Here is a 27,393-nt window from a genome sequence, read left to right on the forward strand (position 1 = left end):
TTCTCTCCATCTGTTGGGGTGTGAGGGGCTTTCGGAGGGAGAACAGACGCTCTGCATTTAAAAACGAACTTCGCTGCAAACCCCTAAACAGCAGGGTGGCAAAGCTTGAGAATATGATTTCAGCTTTAAATTTATAGGCCTCATTAGCTGCCAGTTTCCACACTGATCTGTTCCATACACAACAAACAAGGTTCAACTGCAATGCATCTTTTAAAAATTAATTTGCCTCAATTTACTTCATTTAGTCAATGTTAAAAGGCTGCCTTTGCCTTGCTGGAAGCTATTTACAAGGATTATGATCTTAAATACATGTACACTATGCGCAGAGATCAATCTGAAGCGGTTAGCTCTTTTTCCCAATCTCGCTCAATCTCGGTTTCTTCCCTCCTTTAAATGTACTCAGATGTTTGAATTCACAAACAATAATGAATCAAAGGAAGTCCCCCTGTGATCAGTCTAAATTAACTGCACAAGTAAAAGAGCACTTAACACTTAGACGACACGCATATGTCACTGAAACTTCTCTCTCTCTCTCTTTCTCTCCCAGCCACAATTCTTTCCATCAGCACTTGTTCTAACACTCGAGTTGCACCTCATCTTGAGGTTACTGTAGAAAAAATAAGAGGTGATAATTGCATATTATCATAACACATTATTATGGAATCCCAGAAGGTAAACTTTTCTTTGAAATATATTAATCATAGGAGAATTCAAACTACTTTTTAAAAGACTTTTGTATCAAAACTTTTTAATTTTTGTTCCTCCTACTAGAATCAAATGTTAGTGAAAAAGTTGAAAAGTTGAAAGTGTATGCTCCAAAAGTACAATTATATGGTGTGCTACAAACGCAAAGCACCATAAATACATTCACAAGATACATTCACAGGCAGGGAGAACTCATATTAATCTAAATCTTAAAAATAACTTCTTAAAGTAGGGTGAAGGCATGGACCAACCTTCCTTTCTTCCTCAGCAAATTATTTGTATTCTTTAGATCTAACGCATGCAGGCTGAGAAACAAAAATGGTAACACTTTAAAATAAGGTTACATTAGTTAACATCCAAGTTACTGTTGTAACCTCCATTCCCTGATGGACCCTCCATCAGGGATGGAGGTTACAACAGTAACCTAGACTTTCCGTCTGTCGCTCACTAGCCGTTGTGAATGTGTGAATGCGAATGAAGCGATACTAGGGTTCCCTATTCAATCACGGCATGCGCTGAACTGTGTACATGAGCTGCTGATGCAGGTGTGGGAAGGCAGTTGCGTGCCAAAGCAATAGGCTGTATCAGACTGCACGTACCCTTACCCAATGCCCCATAAAAAACGTCATAAACTTTTTAGGTTCCCAGCAACCCGAACGGGAGGAACAAACGACGTGCATAGCATGGGAGCAGGCCGCGCCTTTTCTCTCTATATGTTTCTCGCATAGAGATAAAGCGGCTGGGGCCATTTAACGCTATAAAACGCATCGGGCAAGGCATTCCTTTCAAACTCCTATTCTTTCAGGGGGAAAAGACCCTGCGGAGACCACAACCTGCCCAGGCTGGGGGGAGGTAAAATGTGGAAAAATACATCACATGGGTTTTCAGGCCACATGCGGAAGTGGCGCGGTGGTAGATCCTACCTGCTGCGAGAGAGGAGTTGCTACAAACACGGCGACCAGGAGACAGAGGGGACAGCCCAAGGGAGACGCGGGTCCGCCGGTAGGGGGACCGTACCTCAGAAAATACACACAGGGGGGTTAATCCATGAAGACCCATCCTGTGGAGCAACTATTCCAATACAGATTAATTAGTACCCATAGTGGGTCTGGTTGGGGAATTCCTCCGCTGAATTTGCGGACCAGAGGGCTAGGGAGGAAGGACTAGCGAGTTTAGTGGACTCTCCTGGGCGAAATAGCGCACGTGATCACTTCAGTGGAGGGGAAAGGCACTATGTGCAAGCGGAACACCCAGTCTATGTGCTCGGACCTGAGAGAACACAGGATGAGACCGACTCAACCCTGAGATTGTAAAATCTTGTTAAGGTATTGGGTGTTGCCCAGCTCTGCAGGTGTCTGCTAGGGAGGTGCCGTTGGCCTGTGCCCACGAGGATGCCACACTTCTCATTGAGTGTGCTTGAACCCGCAAGGGGCGGGCATGGCCTGGGTGTGATAGGCCAAAGCAATGGCGTCGATGACCCAGTGGGAAAGCCTCTGTTTGGAGACAGCGTTCCCTTTCCGCTGTCCACCAAAGTAGACAAAGAACTGCTCAGAACATCTAGAGCTCTGCGTGCGGTCCTGTGTCTGGTACGCAAAGCATGCACCAGACACAGCAATGATAAGGCTGGGTCTGCCTCCTCCCGGGGCAGTGCTTGCAGGTTCACTACCTGGTCCCTGAAAGGGTTCATAGGAACCTTTGGCACGTAGCTCAGTCGAGGTCTTAAGACGACATTGGTGTCTGCCGGACTGAACTCCAGGCAAGTGTCGCTGACACAGAATGCTTGCAGGTCCCCAACCCTCTTGATGGAAGCGAGCGTGATCAGGAGATCCATCTTCAAGGAGAGGGCTCTGAGCTTGACTGATTCTAGCAGCTCGAAGGGGGGTCTCTGGAGGGTTCAGCCTCCGGGCGCCTCTAAGGAACCTGATGATCAGATCGTGCTTCTCTAGGGACTTACCATCCACTGCGTCGTGGTGAGCCGATATAGTGGCAACATTATCCTTCAAGGTGGAGGGGGACAGCCTCCCCTCTAGCCTCTCCTGCACAAACGAGAGCACTGACCTGACTGTGCATCTCTGCAGATCGGGAAAAATACCAATTCGTGAACAAGTGTCTCTTCAGGGCGTAAAGTTGCCTGGTATAAGGGGGCTCTGGCTTGGTTGATCATGTCTACGACAGCAGGTGGTAGGCCACTTAGATCTTCCGCATCCCGTCTGGGGTCTCATATGCGGAAGATGCGGTCTCATATGCATCAATCCCAGATGGCACGACCGCCACAGTGGATGCCATATGCCCCAGGAGCCTCTGGAATTTTTTTACAGGAACTGCTGTGACCTTCGTGACCCGGGGGGCGCGGTCAGTCGCCGAGCGCAGTTAGGGTCGAACCGTCGAGGGTAGTGAAAGCGGAGGAGCGAGGAATTCCTTTTCGGGCAGTAAAAAGTGCCCTCTACGGCTTCGTCAACTTGTCATGCACCTTCGGGAAGAAAGGAACCAGGGGGGTGGGGGAAGCATGGCTGTGAGCGGAGCCCTGACCCGAGGAACTAATTGTCTAGCCGTTAGGGGTGAGGGGGAGATGGAGGATTCCAGTCCAGCCCCGTGCTCAGGGTGGCCCGGGCAATCATAGCGGACATCTTTGTGTCATGTTCAGACTGGACAAGCAGACCCGAAGGTGGCAGCCCAGTCGAGTCATCAGCATCAGACGGTGCTGTGACGCTCTCTGATGCAGCGGCGAAATCATCATCCAGCTCACGGGGTCCGAGGGAGACATCAGACTGGCCATGGTGCGAGCTGGTCTTGCGGCGGACCCGGACGGAAGCAAACGAGCACGCTGGGGAGGGGGGGATTCGTGGGGATTTACCTGGCGAAAACGAGCCAGCTGCACTCCCCAAATCGCCTTCATCGCCAGCCGTGCCGGCCCCAATCACGTAGGATGAAGGCGCGGTGCGGTGGCTGAAGTGGATTTCTTTTGGAGGAAAGAAAGCTGCGACAGCAATGTTGCTATGGTTATGTTCCCGCACTGACAACATGAAACATTCATAAAATGCTGCGAGGCATGTGAGGCAGCTCTTATGACCATCAGAAGCAGAGAGATATCTGCCGCATCCAGGAACTACACAAAAGTGGAAAGACATCAACGCCAATGTGTATACTCTTTTAGAGGAAATATACTCTTTTAAAGGTCTACTGATCTTTAAGGAAATGTTGTCGAAGGGCTCAGGGGCAAGGACTGCACTGGCTTGCAGAGAAGGGAGAAAGTCGCTGGTAATGCTCCGTAGGATCCAACAGCAATGCTCTTAGAGGCGAGTGGAACCGTAGTGGAACACCAGCTTGCTGAACACACAACCGCTCAGCTCCAAAGAACAAATCTGACTAAACAGATGCACGATTCCCTCCTTTTATACCCGTATGGGAGGGACATGCAAATTATGTCTGCCAATTTCTCATTGACATTTTCTCAAGTTCAGAGGTAACCGAGGCCTTCAAGAAAACCGCTAGTGTCGCTTCATTCGACACAACATCGAGTGAGCGACAGACGTGGAACATTAGTTAGCAACACAAGTTAACATGAAGAAATGTATCTTGGTTAATGTTAATTTTAACATACATTTTTAAAATCAAAATTTGTACATGTTAACATTAGTGAAGAACAATTACAATAACAACAAACAACAATTATATTTTTTATTACATAACATTACCAAAGTTTAAAGAATGCTGTAAAAAATACTGTATATTGTAAGTTCATGATACCTAATGCAATAACTAATGTTACTGAATAGAGCCTTATTGTAAAAGGTTACCACATTTTTTTTTATCCAAACACTAGAAAAACTCCTCAAAATCTTCCTCTGAAGGGGACAACCATAAAAAAAAATTATACAGACCAAGTGGAACAAGTCATTGAAAGCAGTTAGCTATCTATGTGAATCGGCAACATGCCCAGCTCCATTTCACCTTATCCATTCCTCCTCTCTCTTTCCTACTTTCACCTGCACTTTCCTTACCTACACTCTCTTCCTCCTTCACAGGAAAAAAAATCTAAACAAAGATGGGAGGCCGTGGCCCCTCAAGTACACAGCAGAGAATCTTCCTCGTTTAATGGGAGTTATTGATTTGTTTGACACACTGTGAATTTTATGAAGCTGCCTCTCAAGTGTGAGACTAACAAAGCACAGCTGTAAGCAAACAAACAGGTAGCTATTCAACCTGACACCTCACAGATACTGAGGAGAGCCTGTCTTTCTATTCTTCTCTCGCCACATTGAGGATGAGCACTGAGTCCAGGAAAATCTCTCTGGATTTCACAGCTGACAGAACAAGAGATGCTTTGGGGAGTGTTTGTGTGGGAAAACGAATAATTTTATGAAATTCATATTACTGGCCTATTTTAAATAATAATGAGTTTTGTCATTTCTATGTGATTAACCAACACTGTCACAGTGAAGTAAGAAAATAAGCTGTTTATTTCAGGTAGTTGGGGAGTGTCAATATTTTAAAGCCTGGCCTAAATGTGCACTCAGTATTTTTTGATTGTTTGTCGTCTGGACTGGACACTGACACCTAAGAGTGTGGATGAAGCATCCTTCAAATGATACAGTTTTCAGTTACCAATGCCATTGTACAAATTCACTATTCACAGTCAGCCATGATTAATTTAATTCACAAGTTAAAGTGTCCAACAACAGGCCGGTTACTGAGATTAAGGGAGTAGTATTAGACTGGTGATCTCAACATGGCAGCCCACATGAGGGGACCCGCTCCATGTAGATTTAAACAGCTTCTGTAAAGTCACTGATTTTAATCAGTCTTCATGTCATGTGATTCTATCATGATTCAGTCATGGTTTTATACATATGTTTCTAAAAAATACTATGTATTTCTTTAAAAATGAAACTTGTTTTTGAGAAGAAATAAAAATACTGAGTGCTCCTTTAAATGGCTTTATTCAAATTTGCAAACTGGGTTAGGACAACAGTCTCATAATAATTAGTGCAATATGGTGAAATCATGAGATATTGTAAGGCTTTATTCCCATAAGTCTCTTTTCCACCATCAGGGCAAACGATTCTGAGCACTATGGGGATTGGTTACAGTAGCTTTTCCACCAAGGCACGATTAAGCACGGCATGTTTAAAAACCGTTCTCCGCCCAGAATTCTCAGCACAGTAAGACAACCATGCTCAACTATTCTGGTGGAATGTCTGTAGTAACGTCACGACTCACGATTGGTCATTTGTCAGTTGCCAAGATTACTCTCTCTTTTTTTTTTCTTCTCTGTAGCTGGTCAAGAGCACTACTTGGGCAAAGTAAACAAACTTCTCACGTGGTCCTTAAACTCTTGCGTTATCAAGGTAATGACGTATGTCGTGTCAAGGTATAGATGTGATGTATTTCTTGTATGTCTGTTTTCAGCACCACGGGTGGCCCAGAACAGTTCGGCCAGATGGTACAAAAGAGTCTGTAGAGACCAACCATTCAACAAACACAATTTCAAATCCATACAATACACAATACATTAAACTTTAGTTTGCCTCCTATACAACACTTTATTTTAAGAAAGGAAACATCTGTGAACAAATCTGGTTAAACAGTCAATATTTATGTATGCAATACAAATTACTGATGTTCACTCACTGAGCACTATATTAGGAACACACGTACAACTACATATCAATGCAATTATCTAATCAGCCAATCATGTGGCAGAAGTGCAATGCATAAAATCATACAGATATGGGTTAGGAGCTTCAGTTAATTTTCACATCAAACATCAGAATGGGGGAAAATGTGATCTCAGTGATTTCGACCATGGCATGATTTGTTATGCCAGATGGGCTGGTTTGAGTATTTCTGTAACTGCTGATCTCCTGAGATTTTCACACAAAACAGTCTCTAGAGTTTACTCAGAATGGCTGAAGACTGGAAAAACGTGGCCTGGTTTGATTTCTGCTGAGGCACACAGATGGTAGGGTCAGATGGTTGGCTGCAACAGCATGAATCCATGGACCCAACCTGCCTTGTGTCAACAGTCCAGGCTGGTGGTTGTGGTGTAATGGTGTGGAAAATGTTTTCTTAGCACACTTGTGGCCTGTTAATACCAATCAATCAACACTTGAATGCCACACCCTATTTGAGTATTGCTGCTGACCATGTGCATCCCTTCATGGCCACAATTGACCCTCTTGTAATGGCTACTTCCAGCATGATAATGCACCATGTCTCAAAGTCATCTCAAACTTGTTTCATGAACATGACATTAAGCTAACTATTCTTCAGTGGCCTTCCCAGTCACTGTATCTGAATCTGATGACTGGTTTTGGGATGTGGTAGAATGGGAGATTTGCAGCAGAAATATGCAGCTGACAAATTGCGTGATTCGATCATATCAACATGGACCAGAATCTCAAAGGAATGTTTCCAACATGTTGTGGAATCCATACTATAAAGAATTGAGCCTGTTTTGAGAAACCTTTCCCAGTTTTAGTATTGTTCCTAATAAAGTGCTCAGTGGGTGTATGTCCATAACCTATAATACGCTTCTCTCGTCTCGTTTCACACCCGAAGTTTTCATTTTCCATTTCATACTATTATTACAACAACTTAGCCATGAGAATGGGTTGGTAGGATTAGGTCCCAGCTAACAAGTTCACAATTTAATCATCACAAAGATAGAGATAGACCACTTTAAGTCCACAAAAAAGCAGGAAAAATTCAAAAGGGTACATTTTATGCAATCTGGATGAATGATTTTTAATAGCATATCAAGCTATTATTAAAGCTAGATATGGAACATTTTAAGCTTGACCTATGTAGTAGCCTGTTTACACAAGTGTTCACTGTATATACACTTTGTAGCTGTCAGAACACACTCTGAAATTCTGTTCTTTCAGCTCTGGAAATTAATATTTGTTCTCACACGTTCAAGCCTATGAAAAATGTCCAAGTCTTGACTCTTTTTCTTACACATGCTTCTTCTTTTTGAAACGAAACTAAGATACATGAGTGGCAAGATTCCAATTTCTTTTGAACACTGAGTGGAAATTGAGAGCTCAGAAATAAATCTGCTTTAATACACAATCTCCACAGAGCTACCTTAGAGATCTCTCCTCCTGTGTCTAACAAACCACTGCTTAACCAGAAGCCAAGGTTGCCAGCTCTAAAGTCTTGGTTGCCACATCACTGCAAAAGTTTCATTTTCCTGGGTTAGCCACTCACAGCTAAGGTGATGCAACGTTACAGATCCGTTTACTAGCCCAGATTGAAAACAGACCGTTTTCAACCAGAAAATATTTGGCTCTGGATTCTAAAACAAAAGAGCACATTCTTCCTCAACCCAAATTAACAGAATGTCAACACAAACTCAAACTCTCCTCTTCATCTGCCAATCACACAGCTCTCCTCAGCTCTTTCCTAAAATAGAGGGAGTGTGAGTGAGTGAAACGGCTGCTCCTCGTGATGGTAGATTTAGGATTTGGGAGGGGAGGGGGTCACTGGGCATGATAAAAGGGGACAGGGAGTGAGTGACAGTTGGGTTAAGACAGAAGTCATGTTCAATAGCAGGTAAGGAACATCAAAAGGAGAGTTCACAGGAAACCTATGCAACCTTATCTAGATGAAGGATTTTCTGTTGTGTGAAGTAGATTAGTGATGCCAGAGCTGCTGACATGGCCTCATTTGCTGCCCTGTAGTGTTAGAGGGGGATTAAACCATATAAACTTTGAAGCTTTAAACAATACCATTCAAAATTAGATGGATTAAAGGAGAGATGTCTGATGGGGATTTCCCGTGGCTTTGTCAGTTTAAAACTTCTCTCTTTTAAAAATAGGAGAGCGAGAGTGTGTGTGTGTGTGGGGGAGCTGAGCAGGTCTGGGGTTTCTGTTTTAATGAGGGCTCTCTTATCATGAGCTGGGCAATGGGTGCAGAGTAGCACAGGTCGACAGGCCCTTAACCAGTAGACTCTCTCACATTAAAGAATGATGCAAAGACTTTGTCACTTAAACAGAGAGGGGGCGGAAGTTTTCTGGCAGTTACATCATTCTGGTATTTTTATGAAGCGTCGGCTCTTTTCTTGATGAAACATAAACAATGATTGTTGTGTGCTGTTTCATGCAAATATGAAAGAGAGATGCAATGAAAAATACATCCTATTACGCCATGAGTTGAAAGTGTTTTTTGCCTTGTTGAAGAGGATGGATTTTTCTGTATGTGAAATGTGATGATTACTGGAGAGCTGATTTAAAAACGGGGGGGCTGCACAGGCGCGTATCTGCTGCTGTGATCGAGGGCAGACTCAAATGCATCTGTCTTGCTTAAATAGTGTGAATGAAAAAAGCTAACTTTGTCACTGCCGCTTTGCTGACGACACGTGACCAATCAGATGAAAGTGAGTCAATGTCAACACTTGTCTACAAGCTGAGGATGGGATCGGGTCTAAGCGAGCAGACATAAATATGCTTAAATTTAGAGCAATGTCATGCATCGTGGGTTTCAGGATAAAACAAGTTGTATTACTTTTTCTTAAAATGTAATGTGCAGCACAATCAACATCAACATAAGCAACATAATAAAAATGAGGGAAGTGGAAAAGGGCAAATGTCACCAAAGTGACAAAAATACCCAGATATTTAAAAATATGGGGGTAAGCAATGCACATTTGATACATATCATAATATTCTTTTCTAGGTCTATATATATCCTTTTGTTTAGTGCCTCTCTGCAGACACCAAAGTAACCATTAGCTGTCAGATATCTATGGTCACATGAATAAAATCCACCGAAAACTCCAAAACATGAAATAATCTTGCAATTAACAGTGCAGAACAGTAGAGAACTGTATAATCTAACAAAGGAACTGGACAGTTATTTTTTTATTTGAGCAGAGTCATTGTGTTATGCAGTATTTACATATTTGACATTGATTATAAAGTTCATTAATAATCAATTGATTTAACTGAAGTATTGATTACATGTTATGTGCTTTAATATGGTTAACACAAATATAACAAATTCCTTGTGAATGTCTAAATATAAATGAAAGTTATCACTAAATAAAAAGTTACTTTTTGATACTGATGGATATACACTATTATAAATGATGCCATTTCTTTTAGCACATTTACAATGATCCCTTGTTTAACCAAAAGGTAATTTAAAAGAACACGTGCTAATGAAAAAACTACCCGTTCTTAACTGCACAAAACCAAGCTTGCACTTTGCAGTCCATTTCCCCCTTGAATGGCCTCCCTCAGGATATTAAAAAATCATCACATTTTCATCAGTCCCTGCTGCTTGTCAATGGCATCAATAAAAGCTGAATAAGTGGGCAGAGCTGCATCCAGACCAGTCATTAACACTAGAGCCCCACTCAATCAGAGCAACTCCAAAACATATCAAAGAGGAGGCAACGTGCAGGAGAAGGGGGGTGCTCCGTAGCCTGATAGAGGCCCCATGGAGAGATGTAAATAGCCTCCCAAGAGACTCTCAGCGGGCTGAAATGAAGATGCTAGCTGGGAGGCGATGGGAAGCTAAAGAGTTGAACAGTAAATGTACACAAAAGAGAGGAGAGGCACTCCCTCTTTATGCCAATCAATGTGCTCTTATTAGTAAGAGGGTGCTGATGCCACTTTTCTTCCAGCACCGTCTGGGTGTACGTGCCATGCAGCAGTCCAGTCAGGGGGGATAAAACAAGTCACAGATCAAAATGCAGCTGACCAAACCAAAAAAGAACAAAATGTCCCTTTTGATTAAGTGATATATCGGGTGATCTCACTACTTAAGAGCTGCAGAACTTTGTTTTCTATAGCATCAGGGATTCTGTACTGTAGCTAGACCTGGCTCTAGCAATGCCAAGGTCATGGGTTTTATTCCTCAAACCCAAAGTCATTTTGGATAAATCATCTGCTAAATGTATATAAATAAATGCATACAAACAGAAATAGCATGCTGTAAACATATGCATTTCTTAAATGTGCTGCCAAAGGTAATGCAGCAGGTATATTGGAAATTGTCATTAAACTGGATTTTTAACGGCTCACATTAGCTTTCACCAGAGAAACATTAATTGGAGTGAATATCAGGTGCACTTTGACTTTGAGATTTTAATTCTCACTATCAGCCACGTATAGCTTTCTGCCACAGATGTTATCTGTCCAATCTGCAGTGTAATGCTGGTGCCACTTAGATAAACAAAATTAATAGAATGTAAAATAATGAACATCTTTCACATAATTACTTTAATTCTTGATTGCATGCAATCCAGAATAATTAATCAAGTGATTAATTATTAATTTAAGAACCCATTTGGCTGTATGCCATGATGCGCAGGAAGCTGAGGGAGCCTATTCAAAAATCCTGTATTTCCTACTGGTCACTTCCACTGATGACCAACAGATGGCTCTCATAACTAACCTGGGTCAGCCATTACTATAACCAAATACAAAGAAAAGGATATATAAAGAAATACATAAAGAAACAATAAACAGGTTGAGAAAAAAGTTATTACTGACTTTGGAATAAATCAATACCCGAGGGGGGAAAATATAATGTCGATCAAGTTACCCAATTGGGGTAGGCATAATATTTATCCTGTAAAATAAGAGGCTTTGTGTTCAAAATTGCTTTTTAATTTTAAGGTCAAAATTGAGTTTCAGAACCTGCCTGTTATTAGCATGTCAATAAGCAGCATAGCAGTATATGTAATGGCTGCACAGGTAAACCATTCACACAATCTCATCTAGTCTCTTAATACCACATTTAATTCATTGATCGCTTCTTGACAGAAATGCTCTATAATCACACATCACCCTGCAACCCCTTCTCAAAGCTCTAAAATATCACATCCAACTCAAGGAATAATTGAAAAATGTAATGAGTTCGGTGAACCACAACCTTGAAGGATATCGCAAAAAAAGGGTTTTGGGGGCTTGACAGTTAATTCTTAGGCAAACTTTTCCTTTTACCCTTTCAATCAATAGAAACAGTGGATTTAATTTTGGTTAATTGGTGCTCAATAAGAGCAACCCTTCAGCATCAATAGAACATTCTTACAGCCATGGTCCTATTGATTCTGGAATCTCTTGTAGGCGCTTTACAAACAAGTCTGTTTCTCTGGAGTCAAATTTAAACTGATTTAGGTTTAAATAAAGAAACTTGTGATAACTAGATATGGGACCATATTAAATTAGTAGATATTAACACTCAATTATGTTCAGTGTATTAATATTCATGCATAAAAAAAAATCAAGCTACATTTCAATGCATGTTCACATTTTTTAATTGTTCAAAGAGGACATCATATTGTTACCAAAATTTTATATTGACAAAACTATTATTGACATTTGAATTATTTAAAAAACAATATATACATGCTTTAGCAGTTACTGAATCTTTAGAAAGAAGCATTCATATTTTTTAGCAGTAATCACAGTTTAGTGCCCTGCATACCATTAGTGATCAAATCCTGGCCCCTAGCGGTGAAGTCATCAGCGTGAGATATGGAGCCTGAGGCTTCTGCAGTCAATTTGTAGCATTTGGTGAGCTGAAAGATTTCACATGTGTAACTTCCCTCATAAAGTCTTTAATGGGTGGAAGTGTTCTCATTTACTTATCCAGGTGTGGATAACTGACTGCTGGGACCTCGTGCCATATCTATTTCAAAGTTGTGTATATTACTCTAAGAGAGGGGCATGCTTTTGACTTGGAACAAGACTAACCGGTGACAATCACACCTCTCAAATAATTTTGGAACACATCCCAAGACAAACTTCAGAGACAAAGACATCTTTTGAATGCAGAACGCAGACAGGTTAACATTTTTCTCGCTATCATCCCAATTCTGTTGGATCATTGTCCAATTACCCAAAATTAGTTTGGCAGTTTTGCTCACATAACATTATACCCAGATTCACTTTTTTGGCCTTTTTCTGGGGGGCTGCTTTAGGAAGATGAAGGTTGCCAGGTTTCCAGACTGACGGGAAGTATGCCTCTGACAAGTGTAACTGACAGCTCTGATTTAATTTGACTGCTGATCACACCCAGCTATAGCATCAGAGCAGTTCACACATCTGTGCCTCAGCTCAGGGTGTTGAGACATGCCACCAAATATCTGGAACATTACACACACTCCTGGTGCTGTGTACAGGCAGCTAGTGCGCTGTCACTCCAGCTTTCCAGCAACATTAGCAAAGACACAAATCTTACATTTATCATTTGCATCCTAATTCTGTTGGTATAACATCGCTCAAAAAAACTCAAATGAATAAAATTTCCAAAATTGCAATTCATCATTACAATTTGCTGTCCTAATATTAATTTTACATATGAAAGACAACAAATGGTTAGTAATAATTATCTTGTAATTTTTTTGAAAAATTTATTCTACCAGTCTTCTCCAAAATACTGGCACTGTGTGGTTTTTGGTAAACCCACCTGCATTGTGAACGCACAGTGAATTTTTATTAGAAATGCCACATCTAAATAAGTAAAACAACTGTCTGTTTGGTTCAATGTGACAAACTAATTTCATAGGAGTGTAAAAACAAGAGTGAGCATTAACCATATCCCATAAACCCATTGCCATAAGCCAGAGTGCCATAAAAGGTGACATATATTGTAACTTCTTTTTTAATCTTTCCATGAATACATTAATTCAGATAAATTAACTCACTCGATGAAATTATGCACAAAGAAGGAATCTAGCAACGGCAAAGCCACTATAACAATCCCTTAAAATACTCTACCAATAATATTAATTAAAACACAGGCCCTCAATCATTCAGGTCAACGTCTAATTTGAAATAATCGAGCACATTACATTTTAATATACTGATGAGTCTGGTGACTATAATGAGAGGTTATGCAGGAGGTTAAATGATGTGGAGTTAGAAGCTAATAGTCAGTGCAAAGCGCAGAATAAGTAGGCCTCTCTCTCTATCTCTATCAGCCTCTTCCTCTAATACATTTATGCAGGTCTCAATGTTCTGGCTAGATCAACAGCTTACTGAAATATCTGTCCTGCCCACCTGCAGTAGTGCTGGCTTGCTTATTCAGGCCAGTGTACTTCCATTAAAACAGTCCCCTGTGTCTTCATTTAGAACACTACGAACTGGGAGACCAGCAAAAAACAAGGAAGTTGGGACCAATTTTTAGCATTCTGCACAATCCAGAAATGCGTCTCAGTGCAAATATTTGACCTTGCTGAGTGACACATAATCAATTTGTGTGAAACTGGCTCAGAGTATTTCATTTACTCTGCCATGCTATGAGATCTATCTTCACAGGATTTGCTTATGTGTTTGTGAGCGTGGGGTTGTGTGTTTAAGCCCTGTTCCAAGTCTTGACCTTCATCAATTATCTTAATTAAACAGATTTTTTCCCATGAATCTCTGTTAAGACTCCTGTTATCTTATATTAGGGTGATAAAATGTAAATGATGGATGAAGGCAGGTCTCTGTCATGAACTCTGTCAAATTAACTGACAGTTTCTTCTAGTTGGTTAGAACAAATAAAACTATTATTGGAGATTATTTTAATAGACATGGGGAATGAAGGACAATTTAGAGAACTAAAATATGCTGAAGTCTGAGAAACTAACACTGTTGACTAAGATACTCAAGAAGTAATCCACTCTAAATGAATAATTACTTCTATTAAATTGTAATCAGATTATCTCACTGATTACTAAATTTTAAAAGAAATCACGTTACTAATGACTTTACTTTTATGTTACTATCTAAAACACTTCAGAGAAGTTTTGTTTTTCTAAACGATTTTAAATAATAATCATCATAGCCCTAAAACAGACAATTAATCGTCATAATCACAATTATTTGTTTGTCAATTTTCATAATCATGAGAGCCCTACTCAGTTTCTCCCTAACGATGACTTATTAGAGGGCCTACGCTCTCTCAATTTTTAAAATAAATTTTCACCACTAAATAACTGAAAGTTTTTTTTTCTTGCTACAGTCACTTTAGCTTACTCTCTGGGGGATTTAAAACAACAAAGGCAAGGCATGATTTTCTATTAAGCTGATTTGAAACAATGTGTATTGTGAAAAGTAGGGATGCACCGAAATTTCGGCCACCGAAAATGGCATTTTTTGTTTTTGGCCGAAAGAGAAAATATGAGCCGATATATAGGCTTCCCTGCCCCTCAGTGCTCAGGTTTCACTCTCGATTGATCTAATCATAATCACGGCGCTGCCAAGCAAAGGCCGATGTCAGCGGTGTGGAAATACTATACGCATTCTACGCAGTCTGTGTAGGGCACCAACTCCATAGGATGGCACCAGAAAGTCCACCGGGTGCCCTTCCTCGCACGTTATACGTTATTCAAGGACCCGAAAGCAGTTGCGGAACACAGTTGATTGCTTCACGCTCATATTGCAAATGTGACAATCCTCTTGACTACTGGGGCACGAACAACGATCGACTTCCATTGCTTGTGCGGATTGCACACAGGTATTTATCTGCCCAAGCACCAGCACAGAGAGAGAGAGACTATTCAGTGCAGCATTTCATGTTCTTGAGTTGCCCGAAAGCTGAGCAACTTTTGGTCTTGAAGAGAAACCTGACACTTTTACTTAAATAGAAAGCAGTCCAATTTGCTATGTGTATAGCAATAACATTAAAATGTGTTTAGCCCTGCAAAACTTTGTTCTTCACTTGAGGCTACATCTGTCGTTTACAGTTGAGTTTGGTTTTAGTTCAATTACTGCTGTTTTGCACTGTTGTTTTGCACAATAATTTGATATTAAAGGGTAACTAAACACCTGCTCAGAGTCTGACTCCACCCACTAGAAATATTTGAAAATGCAGGAAAAGTGGGCAGACCCCGGCGGGGATAGAGGGAACGAACCGAGTCGCGGGGCTGAGCGGGGGCACCTGAGACTCGTAGTGACGGATTAATTGACAGCTGCTGTCAGACTCTATGTTATTATTATTCCTCACACGGTCGCAAGACAACATGTACATGAATCTGGCGTGGTGAGCTGGAACCTGCTTACGTCACGAAGTACCGCAACAGCCAATAGGAAAATTCAACTGCAGTAGCCACCGTTCAACCTGAAGAGGGCAGCACTCAGATGTTTTTACACCATATATTGTAGAATTAAAACACTTTATACACAAATGTCAAAAAAATTACTTGAATCAATGACCAGTACTAATAAAGCCCCATGCTTACAGATCATTAACTAAAAAAAGTTGGTTTAGGGTTTAGTTACCCTTTAAAGTGGAAATACGTTTACATAAACAGAATAGAGTCCCTCTGTCGTTCTGTGTTCTGCCTGTTGTTATCATTAAAATGACTGTGTAGAATATTTAAACTTTTTGTATTTGCAAGATGCTAGCCTTGAGCTGCTAAGTTAATTACTTGACTGCTCTTTTGCATATCATTACGAGTTTTCTAGAACATTTTCTAGAACGTATTATTTGTTAAAAAAAATCAAATCTGTTAAATTTGATTGTTAAAGAACTGAATAAAGAATCATATATTTAATATTGTTATAATATAGTGTCTGTCCAATTTTGGTGTTTTACTTTCAATAAAAGTGTAAGTCAATTCAGATTAATTAAATTCATGAAATTAATTAAAAAGTATAATATTAACAAAATTATATATATATATAAAAAAAACTATTTTAAACTATTTTAAAATGGGTATTAAAAAAAGAAGTAATTTTCGGTTTTCGGCCAAGTGCATCCTGAAATTTCGGTTTCGGCCCAGAATTTTCATTTCGGTGCATCACTAGTGAAAAGTGCTATACAGATATAAATGACTGTATAGTTATTTAGTGTAGACAAACAAATGTTTCTCAAGAAAAACATGAAAATTGTGAGTTCATATGAGTTTTTCTCATTACAATGTGTAAATTAGCTGCTTTATTATAAAGCTCTACTTTTTTTTTGACAATGTCAGACACTGTTGCGTCATTTATGATTTAAAAAAACTTTTATGTTGAATCCTTAAATAAGACTTGAGTGAAACATTAGTGGTGGCTATTTTTTTTTTTTTTACCTTATCATAACGTATTGTGAGGCTTTGCATCGTATTGTATCGGAAAGTGAAAACTGTGTATCGTTACATGTCTAGTATATATGGACATAACATTTTTTTTTAAATCTACATAAAAAATATTTTAGAAATGTGTAACCTAATGTGCTTAAATGTAATTAACTTAATTTAAAGTCAGTAAATGTAATCTGATAAAAAATTATCTAAAATGTAATGCATTACACATGTTTCCCCTTAAAATGTAATTTAGATTACAGTAACTAATTACTCTGCAAACAGATTGCAACCAACACTGGAAACTAAGACTTTAATAAGACTATAATAGTGCTTTTCCTCAATGATAATGACCAAAGCATCTACACTCAGCTATATTTAGAAATAAAAAAAAGGATAATGTCCTTGTGTTGCCTTGCCCTATTTTAATCAGTGTCTGTAGTAACAAAGCATCAATCAGCTGTATGATCAGTGCTTGAAGTGGACGGTTACTTACTGGTACATGGAACCCACGCTTCTATAATTTAGTCAACAGTTTTTCTTGTGTAGCCTATACCTCAACTTCTAAGAGTCTCCCGGTACGATGTCATTTCTTAATTTAATGTAATGTAATTTAGTGAGTGATTCATTGCGGCCCGCCAATCACCTTTATCTTACCCTTCTCTGACTGATTATGATAAAATTGCATCAGTCTACATCCGAGCATGCTTTGCGCAAAACTCAATGGCGAGTTTAACAACAGAAAGCAAGGCATGCAACAGTATCAGCGTCGTCAGAAGTGATCCGTAGTCCAGTTCTGGACAGGGGCGCACGTGTTTAAAGGAATAGTTCACCCAAAAATTTAAATGCTCTCATCATTTTCTCAGCCTCATGTCACCCCAGATGTGTATGAGTTTCATTCCTCTGTTGAACACAACTGAAGATTTTTAGAAGAATATTTCAGCTCTGTAGGTCATCTCAATGCAAATTAATGAGTACTAAAATGTATAAGCTCCAAAAATCACATAAAGGCAGTATAAAAGTAATCCATAAGAGTCCAGTGATTAAAACTTTATCTTCAGAAGTGATATGACAGGTGTGGGTGAGAAACAGATCAATATTTAACACCTTTTTTACAATAAAGTTTCCTCGCTGCCCAATAGGTGGCAATATGAACTAAGAATTTGAATAGACAAAAACAAAAGAAGAAGAATGTAAAAGTGAAAGTGGATATATATTGTAAAAAATATCTTTAAAGAATATTCTGTGTTCAATACAAGTTAAGCTCAATCAACAGCATTTGTGGCATAATGCTGATTATCACAAACATTTATTTCGACTTGTCCCTCCTTTTCTTAAAAAAAAAAGCAAAAATCTGGGTTACATTGAGGCACTTACAATGGAAGTGAATGGGGGCCAGTTTTTACATTTACATTTATGCATTTGGCAGATGCTTTTATCCAAAGCGACTTACAGAGCCCTTATTACAGGGACAATCCCCCCGGAGCAACCTGGAGTTAAGTGCCTTGCTCAAGGACACAATGGTGGTGGCTGTGGGGCTCAAACCAATGTCCTTCTGATAATCAGATTACCAGTTTTGTGCTTAGACCACTACACCACCACCACTCCATAGTTTTTTGTGTTAAAAGTTACTGTTTCAAAAGTTTAGCCAGAATACATAAACAATATGTGTGTTAACATGATTTTAGTGTGATAAAATTGCTTACTAACCTTTCTGTGTAAAGTTTCAGCCAATTTTACAACTTCGTTGCCATGACGATGTAATGTCAACAAAACCTAAAATCCTAAAACGACTGTAAAAACAAACCTTACAGCTCCAATAATACATGAGTTTTAACTGAGGAATTAATGTAAGTGATTTTACAAAATTATAAGTTTCACATTTCTTGTTTTAAACCCTCCAAAAATTGGCCACATTCCCTTCTATTGTAACCTTGATATTTGCTTTTTTTAAAGAAAAGGAGGGATGAGTAGAATTTTTTTTTGTGGTAATCAACATTATGCCATGCTGTCAAATGAGCTTATCTGTTATTGAACCCAGAACATTCTTTTAAATATTTATCTGTTTCTCACCCACACTTATTATATAACTTCTGAAGATATGGACTTAACCACTGGAGTAAATGGATTAATTTTATGCTGCCTTAAGGCCTATTGTCTTTTTGGAGCTTCAAGATTTTGGTACCTATTCACTGGCATTGTTGATTGATTGATGATCTACACAGCTGAAATATTCTTCTTACAATATTCATTTGTGTTCAGCAGAAGAAAGAAAGTCATATATATATATCTGGGATGAGGGTGAGTATTTTCATTTTTGGGTAAACCTTTCCTTTAAGCATTGTTCAGTTACACTAATCTCCAAAACATGAAACAGCACATTTTAGGTGAGCACCTTTTATCACATCTTTTTCAATCAATTGTAAGGTATTTATGCAAATTGCTTAGCTGCAGTCAAAACTACAGACTTAGAACAATACATTTGAAGTCAGAAGTTTACATACTCTTAGGTTGAAGTCATTAAAACAATTTTTTTTACCACTCTACAGATTTCATATTAGCAAACTATAGTTTTGGCAAGTAATTTAGGACATCTACTTTGTGCATGATGTGTAATTTTTCCAACAATTGTTTACAGACAGATTGTTTCACTTTAATTGACTATATCACAATTCCAGTGGGTCAGACATTTACATACACTAAGTTAACTGTGCCTTGGAAGCAGCTTATGTCAAGCCTTTAGGCAATTAGTCAATTAGTTTCTGATAGGCTAATTGGCTAATTTGAGTCAATTAGAAATGTATTTGTGGATGTATTTTAAGGCCTACCTTCAAACTCAGTGCCTCTTTGCTTGACATCATAGGAAAATCAAAAGAAATCAGCCAAGACCTCCAAAAAAAATTGTGGACATCCAAAAGTCTGGTTCATCGTTGGAAGCAATTTCCAAATGCCTGCAGTACCACGTTCATCTAAACAACAGTGCCCAATAAAAACACCATGCCATCATACCACTCAGGAATGTCTACACTCTGTCTCCTAGAGATGAACATAATTTGGTGCGAAAAGTGCAAATCTATCCCAGAACAACAGCAAAGGACCTTGTGAAGATGCTGGAGGAAACAGGTAGATCTATATCCACAATAATACAAGTCTTACTTACTAAGAACCTGAACGGCTGTTCAGCAACGAAGAAGCCACCTCTTCTAAACCGCCATAAAAAGCCAGACTACAGTTTGCAAGTGCACATGGGGACAAAGACATAACTTTTTGGGGAAATGTCCTCTGGTTTGATGAAACACAAATTGAACTGGTTGGCCATAATGACCATCGTTTGGAGGAAAAAGGGTGAGACTTGTAGGCTGAAGAACACCATCCCAACTGTGAAGTATGGGGGTGGCACCATCATGTTGTGGGGTTGGGTTTGCTTCAGGAGGGACTGGTGCACTTCACAAAATAGATGGTATCATGAGGAAGGAAATGTCTGTGAATATATTGAAGCAACATCTCATGACATCAGCAAGGAAGTTAAAGCTTGGTCACAAATGGGTCGTACAAATGGACAATGACCCCAAGCATTAGTTGTGGCAAAATGGCTTAAGAACAACAAAGTCAAGGTATCGGAGTGGCCATCACAAAGCCCTGACCTCAATCTGATAAAAAATGTGTGGGCAGAATTGAAAAAGCGTATTCGAGCAAGGAGGCCTACAAACCTGACTCAGTTACACCAGTTCTGTCTGGAGGAATGGGCAAAATCCCAGCAACTTCTTGTAAGAATCTTGTGGAAGGCTACCCAAAACATTTGAAGCAAGTTAAACAATTTAAAGACAATGCTACAAAATATTTACAAGTGTATGTAAACTTCTGACCCACTGGGAATGTGATGAAAGAAATAAAAGCTGAAATAAACCATTCTCTCTACTATTATTCTGACATTTCACAGTGTTAAAATAAATTAGTGATCCTAACTGACCTAAGACATGGACAATTTCTACAATTAAATGTCAGGAATTGTGAGAAACGGAGTTTAAATGTATTTGGCTAAGGTGTGTGTAAACTTCTGACTTCAACTGTTTATATATATATATATATATATATATATATATATATAGTGTTGTCAAAAATATTGATATTTCGATAAATATCGATACTGAAATATCTGAACGGTACCAATACTAATTTCCCTAAGCATCGATACTAGCCGAGCTGTCACTTTCACTTCTCTCCAAAGGCGTTGACAAACACCACACACACTCGCACTCCTCTCATTCAGCTCTGGTTAAATAGCAAAAGTGAAGTGAATGTAAAGATGGCGAGTGCATGCGGCGCTCACGACCAGTTTTGTTTGATAAAGAACACAGCAGGAGTGCTATCTGGAAATATTTTTGATATGAAGCCAGACATCCCAAGTCTCCCGGAAGTTCCGGAGTCTCCCGTATATTGATAGCTTCTCCCTGATGCCCGCAATTTAGTTCAAATCTCCGGAATCTATAAGCGCACATGCGAGACAGAACATACTGCACGCATAACATAGATAGCGCGCACACAACATACATAAGCGTGCACGCAGAGAGGGAGAGAGCGAGAGACCTTGTGAAAGCTAGTCAACCCCAACCCTCCGCCCCCCTTGACGTTTAAGTATCTTTTGTTGACATTGAGATTGGATTTGATTTGACTTGGAAATACAAAAGATTGCACTTTTTATTTACTTGCACTTTATTGGTTTTTGAATGTATGGCAATCTGAGAGGCTTTTGAACAAGTGCAATACCTCAGGACATTTTGTTCATGTAAAATATACCTCATTGTCATGTTCTAGACAGTTCTACCCTCTTAATATTGTGGCAGTTTTTTTCTCTGTGGTATCGAAAATGGTATCGAATATCGATATTTTTCAAGGTATCGTATCGAAGTTAGAAATTCTAGTATCGTGACAACACTAATATATATTCCATCCAAGTGACATGAAACACTCTATAAAAGAGACGCTTGAGTGTACGCATCTTTTTAAAGATGTTGTATCGCAAGTGCACTGTGTGAGCAACACATGGCTCTGTCAGAACAACATGAGAGCTGCGTTCGTTGCCTGTGCTGCTTCCACTCCAAAGCAGGTCTCATGAGGACAGACTGCCCTCACTGTGAAGACATGACTCAAGAAGGTCCGCTCTAGGGCCGCCCTGATTTTGAGGAGCGATTACGCCTCCCGCGCCCTCCCGACCACTTCTTCTGTGTTAAGTATTGGGAGATCACATGATAATAATAATAATAATAATACATTTCTGGACACTCAAGGTCGCCTAGACATGAGGAAACACTGCGGGGCCTTGAGGTAGAGATGGAAGAACCCAAGGAGGATCTTGCGCCGGCGCAAGCCCCACGAGCCCCTTGATCTTCACACCAGGCCTCTATGAATGAGTATGGTGTCGTTGTATTCGGAGGGTCTGACGATATTAATAATGCTCCTCACAGCATCAGACATGGGAGAATGTTCCAGGGAAGATCTTGCAGCCCCTCCCCCCTGCGAATGTGAGGAGCACGTACTGGCCATTGATACGAGTTACTCCGCATCACTACGCGGTCGAGGAGCTCGGCCTTCAGTGGTCACTTCCCGTCGAGCCGAAAAATTCTCATCTGAATGAATGATTCCTGCACATGTCTGCCGTCAAAAGACCATGGTTTGGAAAGCAGTGTTGTTCTTCCCTGAGGTTCACACAGAGCTTACTGAGGCGGGTTCAGCAGGTAGAATTTCCCTGGAAGTATAGCATTTATAGTAATCTAGAGCTCCTGCATTTTCTATTATGTTTCTACTCACCCTTTCCCGCTATTCTCGCCAGGAACAAGTCTTTATTGCAATGCTTCCTTGCATTGCTTGAATAGCGTGTGTAGCGACTGCTCGTCGCGTGCTGAATCTGAAAAAGCTCTTTCTTCCTCTCCAACCATACTCACTTGCCATGATAACTGCGGGTGATTGGTGTCTATTGCCCGCTCGAACCTGTGCATGGATGAGTGAGAAGCTCCTGTCTGATAAGCGGCAGCTATCTGTGTCCATTCTCCACACCCACTCGTGCGTTTTGCGATCAAGTAGTGCACTTCCGGGCATTTCAAGAGAAAAATCAACCCACACTCCGCACAAAATGCTCCTGTCTTATAAACGGCAGCTCCCCTCAACACACGCACAAAACTCACGCATTACCAAGCATTTCTCAGTGTGTTAAAAAAATGGTAGTGTGAGCCTGAGCTCCTTATTGCGGCCGGGCTACCTGTTATTAGTTGAATGCAGCTGCCTGTGTAGGCTGCTAATTTACACCCACTAGAAGTCACAAGTACTTCCAATAGAATAAAACCTCCCTTCCTATCACTGGTTATGAAGGGGTTAAAATAGTATGTGTGTATTATGTGAATCATATATATTCTCAGATTAAGATGAACTTCCCATCTGGTTTTCACCATGTGGGGTTATTCATTTTCATACACAGTTGGAAGACATATTATAAAAAGTCCTCGACCGATGGGCCCGTGACCTCTTATACATATTCTTCTAAGTGTTTATACCCTGGTACATCTTAGGGTATGATGCTACATAGAGCGGTGTGATGGGACTCCGTTCCCCAAAGCGTTTCACTGCAATGTCGAGTGAACTGAATTGATAGGGAATGTCTCCGGTTACATGTGTAAACTTGGTTCCCTGAGTGAAGGGAACATGACATTGCAAAACTTGTACTTCGTACTTCAGAGTTTCGTAAGAAAATTCAGAAGAAATGGTGTCTGAGTGCTCGCTTATACAGTATGGAAAAGGAATTCCCCAAAGCATTTCACTGCAATGTCTCGTTCCCTTCCTCTTAGGGAACCAAGGTTACATGTGTAACTGGAGACGATCTTAATGTTCTTCCTCAGTTTTCATAAACTGCATTCGACCCTATGCCGTTTGATTCTTCAAAGTAAATCAAAACCTATTTGTTAGTTGAGGGTGTGAGGTCCTAATTGTTCTTCAGACAGAAAATTAATTGAAAATATTAATTAAAACATTAATGAAATACCTTAGATGATTTTGATGTAAATAAATGCATATTATTAAAAGTGTTTTTATGTTATCATGTTACAATGAAAGTGTAAGCTATGATAAATACGGAAAAAAGCTTGGCCCCTGTTGAGTTTTCATCTGGATAATCTGGCTCCCGCAAGAAAAAAGTTGAAGAGCACAGCTGTATTGTATAATCCACCAAATTAATGATAATGATGGATTAAATAGGCAGTCTGTGTGTTAGCTGGGCCAATTGAGGTTAAAGGGATAGTTCGCCCAAAAATGTAAATTCTTTCATCATTTGCTCACCCTCATGCCATCTCAGATGTGTATGATTTTCTTTCTTCTACAGAAAACAAACATTTTCAGAAGTATATTTCAATTGTGCTGGTCCATACCATGCAAATGAATGGGTACCAACATTTGGAAGCTCCAAATTGACATAAAGGCAGCATAAAAGTAATCCATATGACTCTAGTGGTTATACTCATATTATCAGGGGCAATATGATAGGTGTGGGCGAGGAACAGATCAATATAGTCCTTTTATATATCAATATCCACTTTCACATTCTTCTTCTTTTGTTTTTGGTGACTTGCATTCTTCATGCATATCGACACCTACTGGGCAGGGAGGAGAGTTTTTTGTAAATAAGTGCTTACAGATTGATCTGATTCTCTCCCACACTTATCATATCCAGGGCCTCGGGTTTACAGTTTTGCTGTGCATTAATGCAGCCCTGATCACTTCTGGAGATATAGATTAAATCTCTAGTCTTATGGATTACTTTATGCTGCATTTATGTCATTTTGGAGCTTCAAAATGTTGGTAATCATTCATTTGCATTATGAGGACCTACAGAGTAGAAATGTTCTTCTAAAAATCTTAATTTGTTTAATGTTTTGCAGAAGAAAGAAAGACATACACATCTGGGATGGCATGAGGGTGTGAAAATGAAAAGAGAAGTTAGAAGTTTTTGGTGAACTAATCCTTAAAGGTCACACCCACACACCAATGATTTTATTTCATTTAATAACACCACAATCTGTGTATTCAGAGTGTGCCTATAAAAAGTTCAGTCACAGAAAACATTACAAAGCTGGATGCAAGATTCTTGCAAAGGGCCTATAGCGCCCTTCAAGAATACATGATCGACTGTTTCCGCAAGAGAAAGCAGCAGACTTGGGAGGTGTTTGTTTGCAAATGTGTGAGAGGTAAAAGCATGCTACGGTTTCTCTACAATCAAGGTCGCGCGCTGAGCGCCTTCAAGACACGTTTGCTTTCTTGACGTGTCAAATACACGACTAGAGATCGCGACACAAACTCAAAAGCGATGTACCCCGCTGACACGGGAAAACGGTTCGTCTCATCAGGTGACTGACACCACTTTGGATCTATTCTGACATCCCTCTTGTAAGAGTGTAGATAAAGCTTCAGTTTCGGGGTAAAAAACAAATAAAAACCTCACAGGTGCGTTCTGGCAACAGAGCGTATAACTTTTACCAATGCAATTCTATACAGTAGAGCAATAGCCTATGACAACGTAGATTTTAGTTGGCACCTTCATGACTGGCACAGTGTTGACAGATCATAAGCTATCGTGCCCATCCAAGGACTAAATTGTTTCATTCGCGCGCTCAGCTCTTAAAACACTTAAACACATCCGGCGAGATGAGACATTTGTCATCTTTAAACCTACCTTACCGGAGTATGAAATTACTACAAGGGACAAGTTTGTCATGGCACTTGCTAATAGTCCTTTTTTCGTCCTCCATCCGTTACATTGTCGCCATTTTGCCTAAAATTCTGCAGGTTGAACTATAACTCCAGGAGGGATGTCGGGTCTGTGTGTTCACAAATCACGTTATGCACTCAGATCAATAGAAATAATATTCCTTAAAAGAGAGACTGGAACTGTAAGGGCGGGTAATTTAACGGTAAAAATTGTGCATAATGTATTTATAAAGAGTGGCGATGTTGACTCATGATGTAAATCCCCCGCTTGGGATATGGATTATTCCACTGACAGAGGGCGAATTCTTCTAGGTGAAGTTCCACTGCGTTTGAAGAAAAAGGGAAAAAAAACAGTATGGTGGGAGGGTGGACATACACACATATAGCGATGTGGTCAACAGTTTAAGTGATTATGAGCATTTGTCCTCCCTGGAATTTGCGAAAAGACTTAAAGTGGAAAAACTGATCAGTTACAAATGTGTTAAATTGGCTAGTGATCCATGTTCTCACTTTATTTAATTAAAGCATATTTCCTGTACTTTTGTAACTATGCAAATAGTGGATTGGTGGAATAGAGAAGGTGTTGTTTAAAATGGGTGTGACTCTTTAAGCAATGGCTGCATCCAAAAGTTGAAAATGGATGCCTTCAGAGAATGTATAGGGAGGTACAGTAGGAAGGCAACGAGGCATGTCCAATCTCCGAATCCAATATTTGTGGAATATTATGTCTACTCAGCCTTCATCTGGTCATATTTCTGAAGGCAGTATAGATCCAGCCTTTGCTGCCTTTGATATCCCACAATCATGTGCATGTGGTGCACTGGTTGGTTGAAAGAAAAAAAACATCTGATGGAGTGGGTGAAAGCAGTAATTAGTTTAAAAAAGTCCCATTTATAATTGTTTTCAGTGTACAACTCAATTTCTAGCAAAAATAAGCATTTTAGTTCCTAAATATTTTTGTGGTTATGTGTTTAATTTGTGTTAAGATCATTAGACATGAGGTTATGGTGCCTTGGAAGGCTGTCTAAACAGTATCCCTACGAGATGCCTTCATATGCAAATCGCTACCTATGAAGCCATTGATTGACTGGGCACTGAGGTATCAAGGCACGCAGCCAACATCACACCAGCAAAAGTGCTGTTGTTCTGTATATTAGCCACAGGCGGAGATGTACTGATAACAACACACTTGCGAATGTGATATTACTTTTATACTGTATAACAGTTCAACAAACATTTAATTATCTTATTCAGTAACTTATGTTTCAGACAAAAAAATTGGCCTGCTGCTTTGTGCAGTTCTTCTCTGCCTGTGAGTATAGTTAAAAAAAAATCCAAAGCATCAAGTACAACTTGCTCCACTTGCTCTCAGAGTACACACTACTCTGTTTTGAACAAGTGGTCTTTTGTTCATGAACGAATCATTGCTTTTGAATGAATCTTTTATGTGAACAAATCAGTGTTGTTCACTTCCATTGTTTAGTGGTGAACGACTGCACCTTTTAACAAATTTGTTGTGTCAATGATTGAATGACTCACTCATAACATAAAGATGCTTATTTGTCGCCAAGTACTAAATATGCAGTTTCCAGAAATGGTCACAGAGTGATTCAAATAGTGGAGCATCCCAGTGCTATTGTACTGTGGCCTATCAGCATTACTCTTGGAATGGCACTCTTCCAATCAAATAATTGAGGATCAGAACTTAATGTTACTAACTGTGTTACGAATCATGATGTACAAAGATGAAGACAATATAAAGTGTCTTTAAAGTAGGTTGGTTGTTTTGATGATTAAGTTAATACAGTATAAGTACTCTGTATTTAATTATTAATTCAGTGTATAAATACCACACATCACACATCTAAACTTTAAATGGTAGAGAGTTTGATTGAAACCAAATGCTTTCTTTCATTACATTGTCAGTGACT

General features: G+C 39.7%; 1 protein-coding gene across 2 annotated transcripts in view; it reads right to left on the minus strand.

Annotated features, from left to right (window-relative positions):
* Positions 1-25,517, minus strand: part of znf644b (zinc finger protein 644b) — a 37,170-nt gene extending 11,653 nt beyond the window's left edge. Inside the window, exon 1 of one of the 2 annotated variants that reach the window (XM_052131037.1) lies at positions 25,428-25,517. Coding sequence is in view for 1 of the 2 variants with exons in the window: in XM_052131036.1 (XP_051986996.1) it covers positions 25,433-25,469 (37 nt within the window). In the remaining variant the exon portion in view is untranslated. The remainder of the gene's footprint in view (positions 1-25,427) is intronic. The other variant, XM_052131036.1, reaches the window with a different exon arrangement.
* Between the last annotated feature and the right edge of the window lie 1,876 nt (positions 25,518-27,393).

The sequence above is a fragment of the Xyrauchen texanus genome, chromosome 7 (assembly GCF_025860055.1).
Source record: "Xyrauchen texanus isolate HMW12.3.18 chromosome 7, RBS_HiC_50CHRs, whole genome shotgun sequence".
Classification (NCBI taxonomy): domain Eukaryota; kingdom Metazoa; phylum Chordata; class Actinopteri; order Cypriniformes; family Catostomidae; genus Xyrauchen; species Xyrauchen texanus.